Below are 14,926 nucleotides of genomic sequence, written 5' to 3'. Positions count from 1 at the left end.
AATTGTTTACTCAACAACAAGGTTTTCCCTCCCTCTAAGCTCAGCGTGGAGTTTTATGTTGGTCCACACCAAACACGTTTCTCGTGTCTATTTTAGATACAAATTTAATGTATACAGACATTCACGTAAGATTCACGTTAGACGTGCATTTGCTTGGGATGAAAATATTGAACTCAACATGAACATTGAACACACATTAAAAAAAAAACACAAACACAAGGCAAAGAGCCGCATGCGGCTCGGGAGCCGCGGGTTGGCCAGGCCTGTTCTAGATGAACAAATGCTGTGCCCTTCAGCAATTAAAAATGATAATCATGTGAGGTGAGTGAGTCATCAGATTAAGTGGCATATCTGCACTGATAGACCGAGGGGTTCTCATGTGTCACTGGATCGGAATAAATATTGGATTATTGGGAGAATAAGTACATGTATTTTCTACATTTATTACATGTTAAGGTGTATTTAATGTCAAATGTACTTTGTGCATGTTTACATTTAATACATTTAATAAATATGTTTAGTCTAAGTGACAGATGTTTCACATATTCCACTATGTTTAGAGATAATGTTCACTGTTGTGTTACAGTATCTTAGGGACCAGACAGATATGCTGGTAGTGGGAGTCATTGGCTTGCAGGGAACAGGAAAATCCACCATCATGTCTCTCCTGTCAGCCAACACACCTGAGGAAGACCAAAGGTCTGTTGAACATGAACAGTATCTTTTGCTGTGCTCTATAAGACCATGTGAATCAGATGATAAATAAAAACATAACATGTTAGATGATTTTCTATAGGAGGATGGGCCAAGGAACGCACCACGATGAAAAAGAGTTGACTTTGTTTATTAATGGAGCTGCTCGGATCAGGTCACCACGACAGGCAAAGTTACGGTGGCCCTGAAGTGCAAATGACACCCCTTAATATGAGTACATCCCCCAAATGAAAATACTCCCCCCCAATACGAGTCAACTCCCCCCAAATCGGATGACTTGTTCACCTCCCCCCAATACAAAAACGCGCTCCCCCCCCAATACGAGTCAACTCCCCCCAAATCGGATGACTTGTTCACCTCCCCCAATACAAAAACGCGCTCCCCCAAATGGAAAACGACATTACATTAACTCAAAATACAAAAACGCGCTCCCCCCCCAATACGAGTCAACTCCCCCCAAATCAGATGACTTGTTCACCTCCCCCCAATACAAAAAAAGCGCTCCCCCAAATGGAAAACGACATTACATTAACTCAAAAACACATTACATTAACTCTGAACGGAAAGGGTAGGTACTACACTTTAGCGCTGATTGGATGCAGTAGGCTAACTGACAAGAAATAAGAAATTGATTGACAGAAGTACAAAATGCAATAGCCTGATAGAGTTACGTGCACCAGGACATTTATTTGGGTATCGAAGCATGTAGCATATAGGCTACGTATGCAAAAGCATAAATTGCAGTGTTAAACGTAAACATCGATAGCCAAACAACTAGTCCACGTAACTCTGTCATTAGCATGAAATTAATCGTTTTGATTGGAAGGAAATAGGAAACATTAATGTTGACAATTCAGAGTCATTATCCTAGCCTACTCTTTATTTTAATCAGGGTCATTCCTATTAAATAATCCTAGATCTGCTGTTAACGTTTCACAATACAAGTAGCCTATGCGCACGCTAAAAACGCAGTTGAAGGAAGCAGGACTTTTCAGAAGAGACTAGTCCACTACAGAAGAATGAAATGCCACAATGACAGAGTAACGTGGACCAGGATAGTTGTTTGGCTATCGATTTATACATTTAACACGAAATACTTTTGCCTAAGTAGCCTACTATTTGCTACATTCTTCGATAGCCAAACAAATGTTCTGGTGCACTTAACTCTGCCAGGCTATTGCATTGTGTACTTCTGTCAATCAATTTCTTATTTCTTGTTAGTTAGCCTACTGCATCCAATCAGCGCTAAAGTGTAGTATCCTACCTACCCTTTCCGTTCAGAGTTAATGTAATGTGTTTTTGAGTTAATGTAATGTCGTTTTCCATTTGGGGGAGCGCGTTTTTGTATTGGGGGAAGGTGAACAAGTCATCCGATTTGGGGGGAGTTGACTCGTATTGGGGGGGGAGTATTTTCATTTGGGGGATGTACTCATATTAGGGGGTGTGGTTTGCACTTCAGGGCCAGCGTACAAAGTGGTTGGCATGACTGACAAACATGTCTCTCAGATGGACATTATTTGCATGAGCTGGACCATACAAATATAGTAACCACCAAAACATGTCCTTAAACGGTATACATTCCACAACTTAAGGCATAGGAAGAACAACACACAGGTGGTTCAGTCATCATTCATTGTTTATACTATTTTCTGCATGTTGCTCTTTCCAAAGGTTAAAGTGCACATTTTCCTATCTATATGTGTATTGTCCGAGACCTGCTGCGTGACCTCTTGACCACAGCAAGAGACAACCTCACACGTATAGAAAACCCGCGTATCATATATGACCCGCGTATCATATATGAATAATATAAGACAGGATAAATAGATATAAAGGTTCTCTGTTGCAGAGCTGGACTGTTGTGTGTTAGTCTAGTGAGTTTGTGCCACCTGCAGCTCATTGTGAGTGTGTGTTGTGTGTAGAGGATATGTGTTCAGAGCCCAATCTCAGGAAATCAAAGAGAGAGGAGGGAACCAGACCACTGGGATTGACTTCTTCATAACCCAGGAGAGAGTCATTTTCCTGGACAGGTCAGGTCAGCTTTGGATATTACTGATGAATGGACTGTATTTATCCTTTTACATGTTAGCTATGGTTTTAAGTGAGCTTCACTTGCTTTTGTAACCTTCAGCCCTGGATCATCTGATCAACAACGATTGCAAGTTGCCTCCAGAGTACAACCTCCTTCACACATACGTTGATATGCAGGTAAGGAGTTGGTCAGCAGGAGGCAGTTAGCATCAAGACATCTTCTCGACTTAAACCGTGGGCAGGAACGTGTAACAAAATGTGACATTCCATTTCTGAGATGATGAGTCCTTGATCCTGACAAAAAGTGTTTTTATACACGTGTGGCACGTCCAACTCATTTTCCAACCTCTTTTCTCTGACAGTCTCTTCAGATCACTGCCTTCCTGTTCACCATCTGCCATGTGGTTGTTGTTGTTGTTCAAGACTGGTTTACTGACAGCAACCTTTACAGGGAACTGCAGATGAGCAATAGCCTGCCAAAGGAAATGAAATGTGTGCTCACACCATTCGTGGCTATTGTCTGGAACATTGTGGGGCTTTTTAATTCTTTCCATATTTTAAATAATTGAGGTGACTAATGGTCATAAGAAGAAGGGATTCAAGGCCAGGTAGGGAGAGTGAATTTTATAACACCAACAAAATGTGCTCCTACTGACCATGCTGTAAAGTAAGAAATCTTTCAGAATCAGAGTCAGAAAGGGTTTTATTCGCAATCAAAGTTTACACAGACACGGAATTTTCTTTGACAGGAAGGTGCATACGTCCAACATATAGGAAACGTAAATTGTTAAAAATGTACTAGTCTAACTAATAGTAAGGGGCTAAAGTACATACATAATTTTGAATAAAATGAAATCGCTATGATATACAAATAGGGCAACAGTGCAAATATGGCAAGGTGTCATTGTACTGATAGTGTTAAAGTCAGTGTGTGTCCTTGGCCTTGTTGAAGAACAAGAAAGACATGTTAATATATATTTATTAGTTCAAGTTCCTCTTTTATTGTCAGATTTACAGAACAACACAGGGTCAGAGTGGGCACTGAAATTCTTAGGACAAGACAATGCAAATTAACATGGCGTAACATTACATTTACATTACATTTATTCATTTAGCAGACGCTTTTATCCAAAGCGACTTCCAAGAGAGAGCTTAACGAAGTGCATAGGTCACTGATAATAACAACAAGATAGCCCCAAAGCATTGCGGATAGCCAAAACAAGAAGCACACATTGTGAACAACCAAAAAGTAAGTGCCAAAGGGAAGAACCATAAGAGCATGTAGTTAAGCAAGTTACAATTAAACAACATGAATCTCTAAGTGCAAGTGTACCTGTAGAAAAACAAGTTACCACTAACCAACAAGAGCAACAAGTCTCTAAGCAAGAGTCATTGTGATCCTTAAGGAAACTAGCATTGGGTTCAGCAAACCATTCCTAAGTACCGTTGTACTCCCGGAACAAGCGCCTCTTGAGCCTTCTCTTGAAGGTGGAGGGATAGTCACTGTCTCTGATGGAGGTGGGGAGTTGATTCCACCACTGGGGGGCCAGACAGGAGAAGAGCTTGTGTTGGGACCGGGCGGTCTTGAGCGGTGGGACCACCAGGCGGTTGTCTGAAGAAGACCGTAGGTGGCGGATGGGGGTGCAGGAGAGACTTGATGTAGTCGGGTGCAGTCCCGTTCACTGCTAGGAAGGTCAGTACCAGGGTCTTGAATCTGATGCGGGCCGTGACGGGTAGCCAGTGGAGGGAGATGAGGAGCGGGGTAACATGGGAGCGTCTGGGTAGATTGTAGACCAGCCAGGCCGCTGCGTCCTGAATCCTCTGAAGAGGGCGGGTTGCGCATGCTGGGAGACCGGCGAGCAGCGAGTTGCAGTAGTCCAACTTGGAGAGGACAAGTGCTTGGACAAGCAGCTGGGTGGAGTGCTCAGACAGGTATCTCCTGATCTTCCGGATGTAGAGGGTGAATCTACACGACCGGGAGACCGCAGCAATGTGGGCCGTGAGGGAGAGCTCGCCCCTCTATGATAAACAGAAATATAGTAAACCTCATAATATACAATATTCAATACAGTATACTAAACCTCTAAATACACATAATAACCTATACTAACCTTATCCTAACCTTATAAACCTATACTAACCTAAGACAAGTGAAGTACAATAGTGAAATATTGCTGATTGATGACCTAAATAAAAGTGAACAAACAAGAAAATCTAACAAATATTTTCCCAAACATCCTGGAGAACTAGCCATGGATGTTCTGTGAATTTAGCCCTGAAAGAGCTTGGACAGCACATCTGGAAGCCGCTTTCTGTCTTGAAATGTCTGCCTGAGAGAGACCTTGCTGATGCAATACGACTACCTTGTGTCTTGTTGCTGTGCTCAGGCCTGCCATGGTGTATGACTTCACTGTAAACTGTGTTCAGCAACCACACCTTGTTAGCCACATTTGGCTGTTCCTCACCCAATTTTATTATTCCTACACAGCTGTTTCTTTTCCCGTTAATGATTATATTTCAACCTACATGTTGAATTTATGATCATTAGCACCTGGTTGGTATATTTGCTGAATCAGCAGTGTCCCTACCAAAGCTGAGACCAAACCTACGCCCTTGCTTGTAGGAAATGTGTAGGAAGTGCACATGTGCAGCCCCAGCACCATCACTAGTTTCTCACACCGCTCTGGTGTGATCTTGATCCTCTCCTTCCAGTGTCTTCCACAGTTCAGTAACTGTAGTGGGTTTCTTAACCATAACTTTGATGACATTTTCCAGAGTTTTCAATAGTGTTAAGATCAGGACTGGGCTGACATTTTCATTATTTAAATGTTCTTAGCTTGAAGGAACTGCTTTACCTGTTTTTCATAGTCACAAGGGACATTGTTTTGCATGTTTTGGTGATTCAAATTCTCACAGGGAAGGAAACGCATGTTGACAAAGGAGGTTCTGATCAACTTTAGTAAAATTGGCATTCACCTTGTTTTGTAGCTGTATAAGATATCCAACTCCTTCTGCAGAAAACACCCGCTAAACCACGACACTTCCTCTTTTACCTTTCATTGACTTCTTCATTTCCCCATTTTGACGCCGAACATAATGTTGAAGTGTGTTGATCCAAATGTACCCACACGTCACATTTGTTTATTTGTTGCCTGATAGGGAAATGCTCACAGGGAACAGATTGTTATCAAAGGCTGTTCTGATAAACATTTGCATTCACCCTGCCATGTGTATGAGAGCCAACTCCTGCTGCAGAAAACATCCCCCCAAACCATGACACTTCCGCCTCCACCTTTCACTGAACTAACGCACCATGGGCTTAGTTTTACCCCAGTTTGACACCATACATAATGTTTCCCACTTTACCCAAATAAAGAAACTTGCTCTTATCGCTAAAGTAACTTTGGACCAGTTCTCTTCTGTTCACACATGCTCCTCTGCAAGTTAGCCTAGTGGCTAGTTCAGTCAAGACACTCACGTGATTGATTTCACCATTTATTCATACAAATGACAAATGGTTAAACATTGGCGGAATGGATGTACATGGGGAGGTGTTCCCTGCCTTCACTGCAGCATGCATCACAGAAGGCAGGAAGCAACAAGTTAAATCCCCAAAACACCGACACTCCGCCAGTCTATACAATGTGTAGAGCGGAGCGTCGCTCAGGAGGAGGGGGAATTAGTTTACTTTATGAGTTCTTCCAGTCTCAAATACCACCTAAACGCAAAGCATCCGTTAGCTAATGCGGAAGATGCCGGGCCAAGCACTGATGTAGCGCAAGGGAAGAGTCGTCGTCAAACTACTGTTTGAGTGCAACTGAGGCAAGCCAATGCTATGGGACACCAGAAGCCGTAGAAGATGCACTGCTTAAAAAGATAGAAGATTTCCCAAAGCTAGATAACAAAGACAACGCCAAACTCAGAGAGCTCGGTGATATCCTCCTGGAACTGGAGTGCGCCAAGGAAAAAGGATACCTACCAGGCCTTGCCTTTCTGGTGTGAAGTCACGAGTGGCTACACAGCCCTCAGCGGGACAGCTTAAGTAGTGCTAGGACACTAAGCTCAAACATAAACAAAGGTTTTATTAAAGTTCTTCGGAATTAACATAAACAGTTTTCCAAACACAAAAAAGGGTAACTAAGGCTCAGGTTGGTCTTCAACAGAAAAAACTTAAACAATGCCTCTTCTTGGCGGACTGCATTTTCTTGGTTAAATAGCTACTTATATAATCGTCAACATTATGTTGAATTGCAAAACCATAATTCAAAGTTAAAGAAAATTACCTGTGGGGTCCCCCAGGGGTCAGTGTTGATTTTATTTGCTGATACTAATTTAATTTGTTCTGGGGAAAATCTGGAACAACTCTTGGATACAGTGGGAAATGAATAAAAAAAGATGAAGAGCTGGTTTGATGCAAATAAACTAACATTGAACTTAAGTAAAACTAAATTTATAATTTTTGGAAATCGTGCCACAACTTTCAATAAAATACTTATGGTAAATTATATTGAAATAGAAAGAGTAAAATAACTTACATTTCTGGGAGAGATAATCGATGAAAAATCATGTTGGAAGCCACATATACACAAGGCCAAAATATCAAAATCTATTGCTATCTGTACAACCAATTACTAAATAAAAATTATTAAATAAAAAATCATTGTACATGTTGTATTGTTCCTTCATACTGCCATACATTACTTACTGTTTGGAAGTATGGGGAAACACTTACAAAACCAACGCTGAACCTATATTCATCCTTCATAAAAATTGTAAATAAAACCACTTGTAGAGCACCAACTACTCCACTGTTTATTAAATTTAAAGCACTGAAATTCAGATATATTGTTTACTTCAAAACTGCACAAATTATGTACAAAATAACTAATCAACAGCTATCGAACAGTATGCAAGGATTGTTTCAAATGAGAGAGAGCAAACATCACTTAAGAGGAACATTTGTATTTAAAAAGAAACGTATGAGAACAAATTCTAAATATCACTGCATCACAACCAAAGGAGTTAATGTATGGAAAAGCTGCAGTGAAGAGATGAAATCATGTACAACAATGAGTAATTTTAAATGACTATTTAAACTGAATATATTAAATGGATACGAAAAGGACTCGAGGTGATAGTATTGTATACAGGTTCTTTGGGGTACATATTAAGTCTAATATGGAGGTGTTATTATTTGATTTGCTATAGATGGACGGAAATGAAGAAGATAGATGGAAAAGAAAGAAGAAAAAAATATGAATGTGTATGCATGTTTGCTTCTGTATGTGAATGCATGGGTTTATGTCAACAGTAGGTAGGTAGATTCACGGTGTATGTAAAGATGTCTGTATAGGAGAAGCATCAAATTGTTTCGTATTTAACTAAAGGATAATAGAAAAAGGGGGTAGGACTTGAAAAGTTTGAACTTGTTATGAACTTCTTCCTACTCCTTTCTGAACATGGGAATTTCTAATTTGAATTACTTACAATTATTTTGGAAGATTATTTTGAGAAATACATGACCTTATTAAGCTGTCATTAAAATGTTATATATGTATGCATGTATGTACATATGTATATATATTTTTGTTATATGTTTGTTTATATGTTCAAATAAACTAAACAAAAACATAATCCCGATTCCCCCAGGTAAGTAAACAGTCTTTTCAACCTTACATCAACACTCACTGCATCAGAACAACTTTTCGAGACTGTTTTTAAAAACACTTCTGGTCACGTGTCAAAGTGTTTAGAGCCGTTTTGTGACGTGATCTTGAACGAAACCTGTCTGGTACTTGCCAAAAGACTCTGAGACGTGTCGGGGTATAAAATGAGGCTGCAAAGCCACAAAGGTTTTGAATGCGTGAGACTATGGCGTGAAATTAGTGCCAGGACTGGGAGCTCTGTAAAAAAGATTTGTGTACTTGTAGAAAAGATTTGTAACTAGAAAAAAGATTTGTGTCTCTGTAGAAAATGATTCGTGTCTCTGTAGCAAATGATTTGTGTACTTGCTAAAAAGGTTTTGTGTCTCTGTAGAAGGAGGCGGGATCACCGCTCCCAAAACCATCTCTAAGCCAATCAAATATAGACAAGTGAGATTTGTGAGAGTTTGTGAGAGTTTGAGACAGTTAGAGAACATTAGAGAAAGTTACTATCCTGTTTGTTGATTTGTCTGTTTATGTGCTGTTGTGTGTATACAAAAAATATATAGCCTATATATATAGATATGTATATATATATATATATAAATGAATATGTAACAACTTTACTCTGAGTTTATCGTCTCAAACAGTTCGAAAATCATATGGCTTGTTTGTAGCCTATTGTTAGATGAAAACCATCGCTACCGTATACGATACCACGCTATCTGCATTGCAGGACGTCAATAATTCTGTTCAACCACAAGGATCCTTAAGATCAGGATGTGGAATTATTATTATGCCATACTTGTTACAGATCACGATTGTTCAAAAATCTATCGTTTTCCGGGTACAGCCAATTTGTTGGAGCTATTTTAGCTAACATCGTTGGTTCTTTAGCAAAGAAATGGAAAGGAAATGGAAAGGAAAAGAAAAGGAGAAAAAGGTGGCGCTGAAAAAGCTTGAGATAAAAAAAACACAACGGGCACTGCAAGCAAATGCTGCACAATGTAGAAGTATAGAATAAATGTTTAGGCCGTCAAAAGACGGGGGAGAGTTTGCAGAAATTTAGAAAATTCAAACATTAATACAAACCATATTGTTTTAATTTTTCTAAAAACATTATACATTTGGTACTACTGTTAGCCAATATATAGGCTATACATTTTAAATGAAGTAAAAGAAATGGCCAACAGAAAAAGGCACTCATCTAAATATGCACAACATGTTTTTTGACTTTCAATAATAAATGTGCAATGTGGCTCAAATGTGATTGTCTTGATTTTCTGTTCTGTGTAATAAAGCAGCCACAGGTGACACAGGGCAAGAGATGGAGGCTGCTGTGGTGACAGGGTCCAGTGGAGAGACGTCAGGTGCAGCACTGCAACTGTACACAATATAGAGTCAGTCTGTTAACAAGGTTATTATATGGACATTTGTTTGTTGAATTGATTGTCATTATTGAATATAGTTAACTGATTATTGTTCTTTTGCAACATCAAATAGCAGATGCAGAAACAGAGACAAGTATGGAAAAATAAAGTGAGGGAGAAAGTGAAGGGGGGGGGGGGGGGGGGGGGGGGGGGGGGGGGGGGCGGTCTCTGTTTCAAAGTCCCGGGCTGTTTTTCGATCCCAGTCCGACCCTGCTCGTAGCTGCCAGCAGATGTCACTGCTGGCTAAACGTTTCGAGCTTTCAAAGGCCCCAACTTCAATGTTTCAATTGTCTCTGTGTTTTGAAAAGCCGCGATTTGACACCAGCTCTGCGGAGGAGAGGACAAAGATCGATGCCTATTGAAGAACATAACGGTGCGTTCACACTGCAGCAGGGCGGGCAGAGCGGGGCGTCGGCTTCCAATTCATTTTCAATGAAACCAGGCTTTGACGCCCGTGTAGGGCATTGTGGGAAGGGGAGCGGGGGCGGGGCGTCGTGGCGTCGACGCTCGCGTAGGGCATTGTGGGAAGGCGAGCGGGGCGGCGAAAGTTGGATTTTCTCAGCTTTATGTAATGAGGAGCGTGAAAACGCCAGCGATGGCCAATCGGGCTGGTTTGTTGTTTCTTGTAACGTAGCAACTGTTGGTCATGGTAAACATTTCTAGGTTTGACAATTTCAAGATGGAAGAGGAACTCATCGTATGTGTGTCTTCATACCCAGTATTGTATGATACGTCTTTGTTCGATTACAGAGACGTAAACAAATAAAATGATGCCTGGCGCAGGGTTGCTGAGGTTGTCGGCGTCCCTGGCATGTATTTTGTACTTTAATTCAGTTTCTTCACATTACGTAACTTTCTTCTGTGCTAGCTGCATAGTCTAGCTAGCTCACCCGGCACTCGATTGACATTCAACACTGAAATGCTGGCTGGCAGACACTCGCTATCCATACAGTGAATGTGTAGTGGCATGTCATAATCTAGCGATTGATTTGCAGAGATTTCGAGTAATATAATAAAAGGTTACACATGTCAACGTTTATGTCTGATGCATTTTTTTTTCCAGCCGACACAAGACCCGTTACATAGTGTGCCGGTGGCATTTAATCTTTCACTCAGCCTAAAAAAAGTGTGGAAAAAGATGACCTATTGTGTGCATAGGAGATAAGATCATTTCAGATCTAGAAAGCTTATTGGATTTTTGCTTAATGTGTGTGAAAGTTGTATTTGTCTGCACATTTGCCATGACATGATATCAACTACAAAAGTGATTTAAGAGAACTACAGCTCTGATTTAATCTGTCTGACACGCCCCCGAGGGTGGTGCACTGTGGGAAGGCCAGCGATGCAGAGCGGTAAAAAACGCTGCAGTGTGAATGCACCGCAGCGTTTTTTACCGCTCTGCACCGCTGGCCTTCCCACAGTGCACCACGTTCAGTGGCCTGTTAATAAAGTTAATACAGAGTTCTCTAAGGTCACTGTTGTAGTTTGTTTAAAACTGTGTCATGGACAAGTGTGCAGACTTGGGTTCATGTATTTACAATATCGATCATTATTGATATATAGGTGCTCCTGTCTCGATCAAAATACAGCTTTTATACGGCATGATGCAAGGAATCAGATACGCTGACTAGATGTTGCATGATCTTGTCAACTTGGCGGCTACAGTACAGTACAGCACGTCAAACATTTTTCCAGTAACATTCGCTAGGTTATGGCCACTACACATTTACTGTATGGCTAGCGAGTGACTGCCAACCAGCATTTCAACTGACACAATTGAATGTCAATCGTGTGCCGGGTAAACTAGACTACTGTAGCCAGACTAGTACAGTATGCATATGCAGCTAGCACAGAAGAAAGTTAGAGCTAGGTTACGTACTGTAGCTAGCTAAAGTGACGAGACTGAATTTAACACACCAGGGACACCGACAACCTCGGCAACCCTGCGCCAGGTATACATTTGTTGTTAACGTCTCTTTCATCGTACAGAGGCGTACAAAACAAGACTGAGTGTGTAGACACACATACGATGAGTTGCTCTTCCATCTTGAAATTGTCAAACCTAGAAATGTTTACCTTGAGCAACAGTTGCTAAGTTTCAAGAAACAAGAAACCAACCCGATTGGCCAACGCTAGCGTTTTCACGCTCCTCATTTACATAAAGCTGAGAAAATCCAACTTTCGACGTCTCGCTTGCCTTCCCACAATGCCCTACGCGAGCGTCGACGCCCCGCTCGCCTTCCCCCAATGCCCTACGCGAGCGTCGCTTCTTGTCCGTAGAATTAATGTCTGTCTTCACTATCTTGCCGATAATAAAACAACAAACAATAATATTGGTCAGGTTTTCTTCTCTTTCACTCACACGCAAACTACCACAACTCTTTTGTCATTTTCCTTCTCGCATCCCTTCCTCACTTCCTCTCCTACACTCCACCAATCCACCAACAGCAGACATGAAATCATCACTACCAACTCTTCACAATAAAATATGTACCGTTCTAAATGATTAAATATACCATATTATTTCTTACACAATAACCTTTTTAACTATTAAACATATATTTGGAAATATAATATTTTAAACATATTTAACATCATTAAATGTACAATTTCAAATAGAATAAACAAATAAATATACAATGATTTTGGAAATACCCCAAAATCCCACAGCGCTACAACTCAAACTTTACATTTCACTGGGGCACAACAGATTATACTGGGGCACGTGCCCCAGTAAGAAAGGTCTAACGATGCCCCAAGGAGAGATGTGCAATGATTGGAGAGGTGTTATTATTTCCAAACACCAGCAACAACTATCTTTTTTACCTGTGATTATGTAGGCATACTATTAAGGGCAGCTGTGTCTGTCTACATTTACATTTATTAATTTAGCAGACGCCTTTATCCAAAACCTTTACAAAAGTGCATAGGTCACTGATCATAGCAACGCCCAGGGCCGGTCCTCGGCACAGGCGACATAGGCAGCCGCCTAGGGCGGCATCAAGAGGGGGGCGGCAAATTTGAGATGGGTATGGTTGCAGCCTGCAGCCTCCCGTCTCATGCCCTCCCGTCTCATGCCCTCCCGTCTCATGCCCTCCCGCCTCATTCCTCTACTTTTCAAAATAAAAGCTTGTCTGGTCCGCTATTTCTCCTTCCTACTTTGGTGTACTTGTTTTTTTTAGCTAGACTAAACTAAAATCCATTCTACGGCTGCAGCCTGGGAGGCCTGGTTGAGTTTAGGCGTCACAACGACAGTTGAGGTTAGGATTAGTTTAAGGCCAGGAGTCGTAGCAGAGGTCGAGGTTAAGGTTAGGCACAACCACAACGGTTGGGGGACAATGATGGTCGGTTCAGCATTTTCACCGTGCATTTTGTCACCTGCGGTGTGTTCTTTTTTTTAAAGACACTGATGTAACCTAACATCCAGAAATCAGCAAATAATATATTGATAAAAAAAAATCAATTTCAAGGTTTTCAATTTATTGCAACAAACGTGCTCACGAACTTACCTTTAACTCCATCCGTAAAATAATTCGCGATTTAGTATTTTTGACCCTCTCAATTGACCGTTGAACAGCTTGGGCATGAGACGGGAGGGCATGAGACGGAAGGGCATGAGACGGGAGGTCATGAGACGGGAGGGCATGAGACGGGAGGGCATGAGACGGGAGCAGTCGCTGGGGCAAAGGGGTGGCCAGGGTGGCACTGGACCCCCCTGATATTGGACTGGCCACCCCAAGTACCACCCCAAAATGTCATTCGCTATCCCTGGCAATTGGATGCTGATTGACATTTAATTTATCTTGTTAAAAGAAGCGTTTCTTTTGACATCTGGCAGTGCATTTTTTCAATCGAGGATATTTCCACAGTTCACCAGTCAGTCACAAATCACTACGCCAGCGTCTGATACAGCACCAGCGACGGAAAACAAGAGCATCATATTCCAGTTATCGTTTTAACCTTAAGGTTTAGCGTCGAGGCTTCCTGAACAAAATGTTATGAAAGTTGAGTTGCTGGACCGCAGAGCCATAGAAAAAGATGCATATTGGCAATTTGGTTCCATAACAGATTCAGAAAAGAGAAATGTCTCTGTTTTTGTTTAGCACTTAGCACTACCTTAGTAGGCCTAGCTAACAGCGCAGTTCCTACTGTGGTGTAGTTGATTCCATTTCGGGTTTTTTTTTTTTCATTTATATAGCACACTTTTAAAACAACAACAGTATCATATAGCCATTTGAAATCCATTGTAATGACTTGACTAGGTCAGAAAGGAACAATCGTCCAGGCATAAGATGAAGTTCCCGAATTGACGTTTATTAACCACATGGTACACAGGCACAGTAGCCTGAGCCAAACAGCTGTTTGGCCCTAGCCCACGCTAAATGAAAGAAAGGTAGCCCAAAAAACAATAGCCCACGCTAAATAAAAGAAAGGTAGCCCACAAAACAATAGTAACCGTCTCTTGTGAAACCCAGACGTAACAGAAAGAACAGACGCTAAACCTGGTCTTTACTTTGAATGCTCCAACCACCCTGCCCAACCCCCCTCCATACCCCTTCTTCAACCACCAGGATGCCCGGCATCTGAACATTCTGGGCATTCCCGTGATTAGCAGACAGCAGGTTGATTGGCATGTCGGACCCCGCAAACACTACTGGTAAACAACCAACTTACAGCCTAACATAACATGTCTTTCGGTCTGGGTCGCTACACTATTGTTGTACTTTAACTGCTAAGATTCCTTGATGAGATGCCTTATCAATTTATTAACGTTACAAAAGATTAACGCTGCAGTCAGATAGCTACCCTGTTTGCTATTGTATAACGCCTGTTCGAAATACCTATTTCAGAGTAGGGCTAGCCATGCTCTAGTAGTTGATTGAAGATAATAATGGGAATATGTTTAAGATTGAGATTGGACTCAAATGTGGGTAATTGGATGTGTAAGCCTACATGTTATTTTTGCTTAGTGTTCACTTCAAACATTAAAAGAAAGGGTGAAATAGCAGACTTCTTCAAAAAGCTGAACAAACAGAATCAGGTGTAAATAGACCCCAGTCCTTGCACCACCCCAAGACCTCAGAGCAGCATGCTAGTCAGTCACATGCC

The 14,926-nt window shown here is 41.3% G+C and overlaps 1 protein-coding gene across 6 annotated transcripts; it reads left to right on the top strand.

The window, feature by feature from the left end:
• The first annotated feature begins 585 nt into the window (after positions 1–585).
• On the top strand, positions 586–9,288 carry LOC124479760 (protein SMG9-like). 6 transcript variants are annotated; one of them, XM_047038660.1, is made up of 5 exons: positions 586–699; positions 2,637–2,749; positions 2,846–2,922; positions 3,108–3,353; positions 7,954–9,288. In XM_047038660.1, the coding sequence occupies exons 1-4, from the start codon at positions 608–610 to the stop codon at positions 3,312–3,314; spliced, it is 489 nt and encodes a 162-aa protein (XP_046894616.1). In that variant the 5' UTR covers positions 586–607; the 3' UTR covers positions 3,315–3,353; positions 7,954–9,288. The 6 variants fall into 6 exon arrangements, 3 of the variants coding, with proteins under 3 accessions (XP_046894616.1, XP_046894625.1, XP_046894607.1); XR_006957461.1 differs by lacking the exon at positions 3,108–3,353 and having other exon boundaries at positions 2,637–2,744; XR_006957460.1 differs by lacking the exon at positions 7,954–9,288 and having other exon boundaries at positions 2,637–2,744; positions 3,108–3,737.
• The last annotated feature ends 5,638 nt before the right edge of the window (positions 9,289–14,926 follow it).

The sequence above is a fragment of the Hypomesus transpacificus genome, chromosome 2 (assembly GCF_021917145.1).
Source record: "Hypomesus transpacificus isolate Combined female chromosome 2, fHypTra1, whole genome shotgun sequence".
Classification (NCBI taxonomy): Eukaryota; Metazoa; Chordata; class Actinopteri; order Osmeriformes; family Osmeridae; genus Hypomesus; species Hypomesus transpacificus.
The sequence above is the reverse complement of the archived record's forward strand: the minus strand, read 5'-3'. Positions and strand labels throughout refer to the sequence as shown.

Bases quoted from the DNA above. Each gene is read 5' to 3' on its own strand.
- LOC124479760 (XM_047038660.1), top strand. From the start codon at position 608: ATGCTGGTAGTGGGAGTCATTGGCTTGCAGGGAACAGGAAAATCCACC. The intron at 700-2,636 runs GTCTGTTGAACA...TGTTGTGTGTAG, and splicing joins ACACCTGAGGAAGACCAAAG to AGGATATGTGTTCAGAGCCC. The intron at 2,923-3,107 runs GTAAGGAGTTGG...TTTCTCTGACAG, and splicing joins ACACATACGTTGATATGCAG to TCTCTTCAGATCACTGCCTT.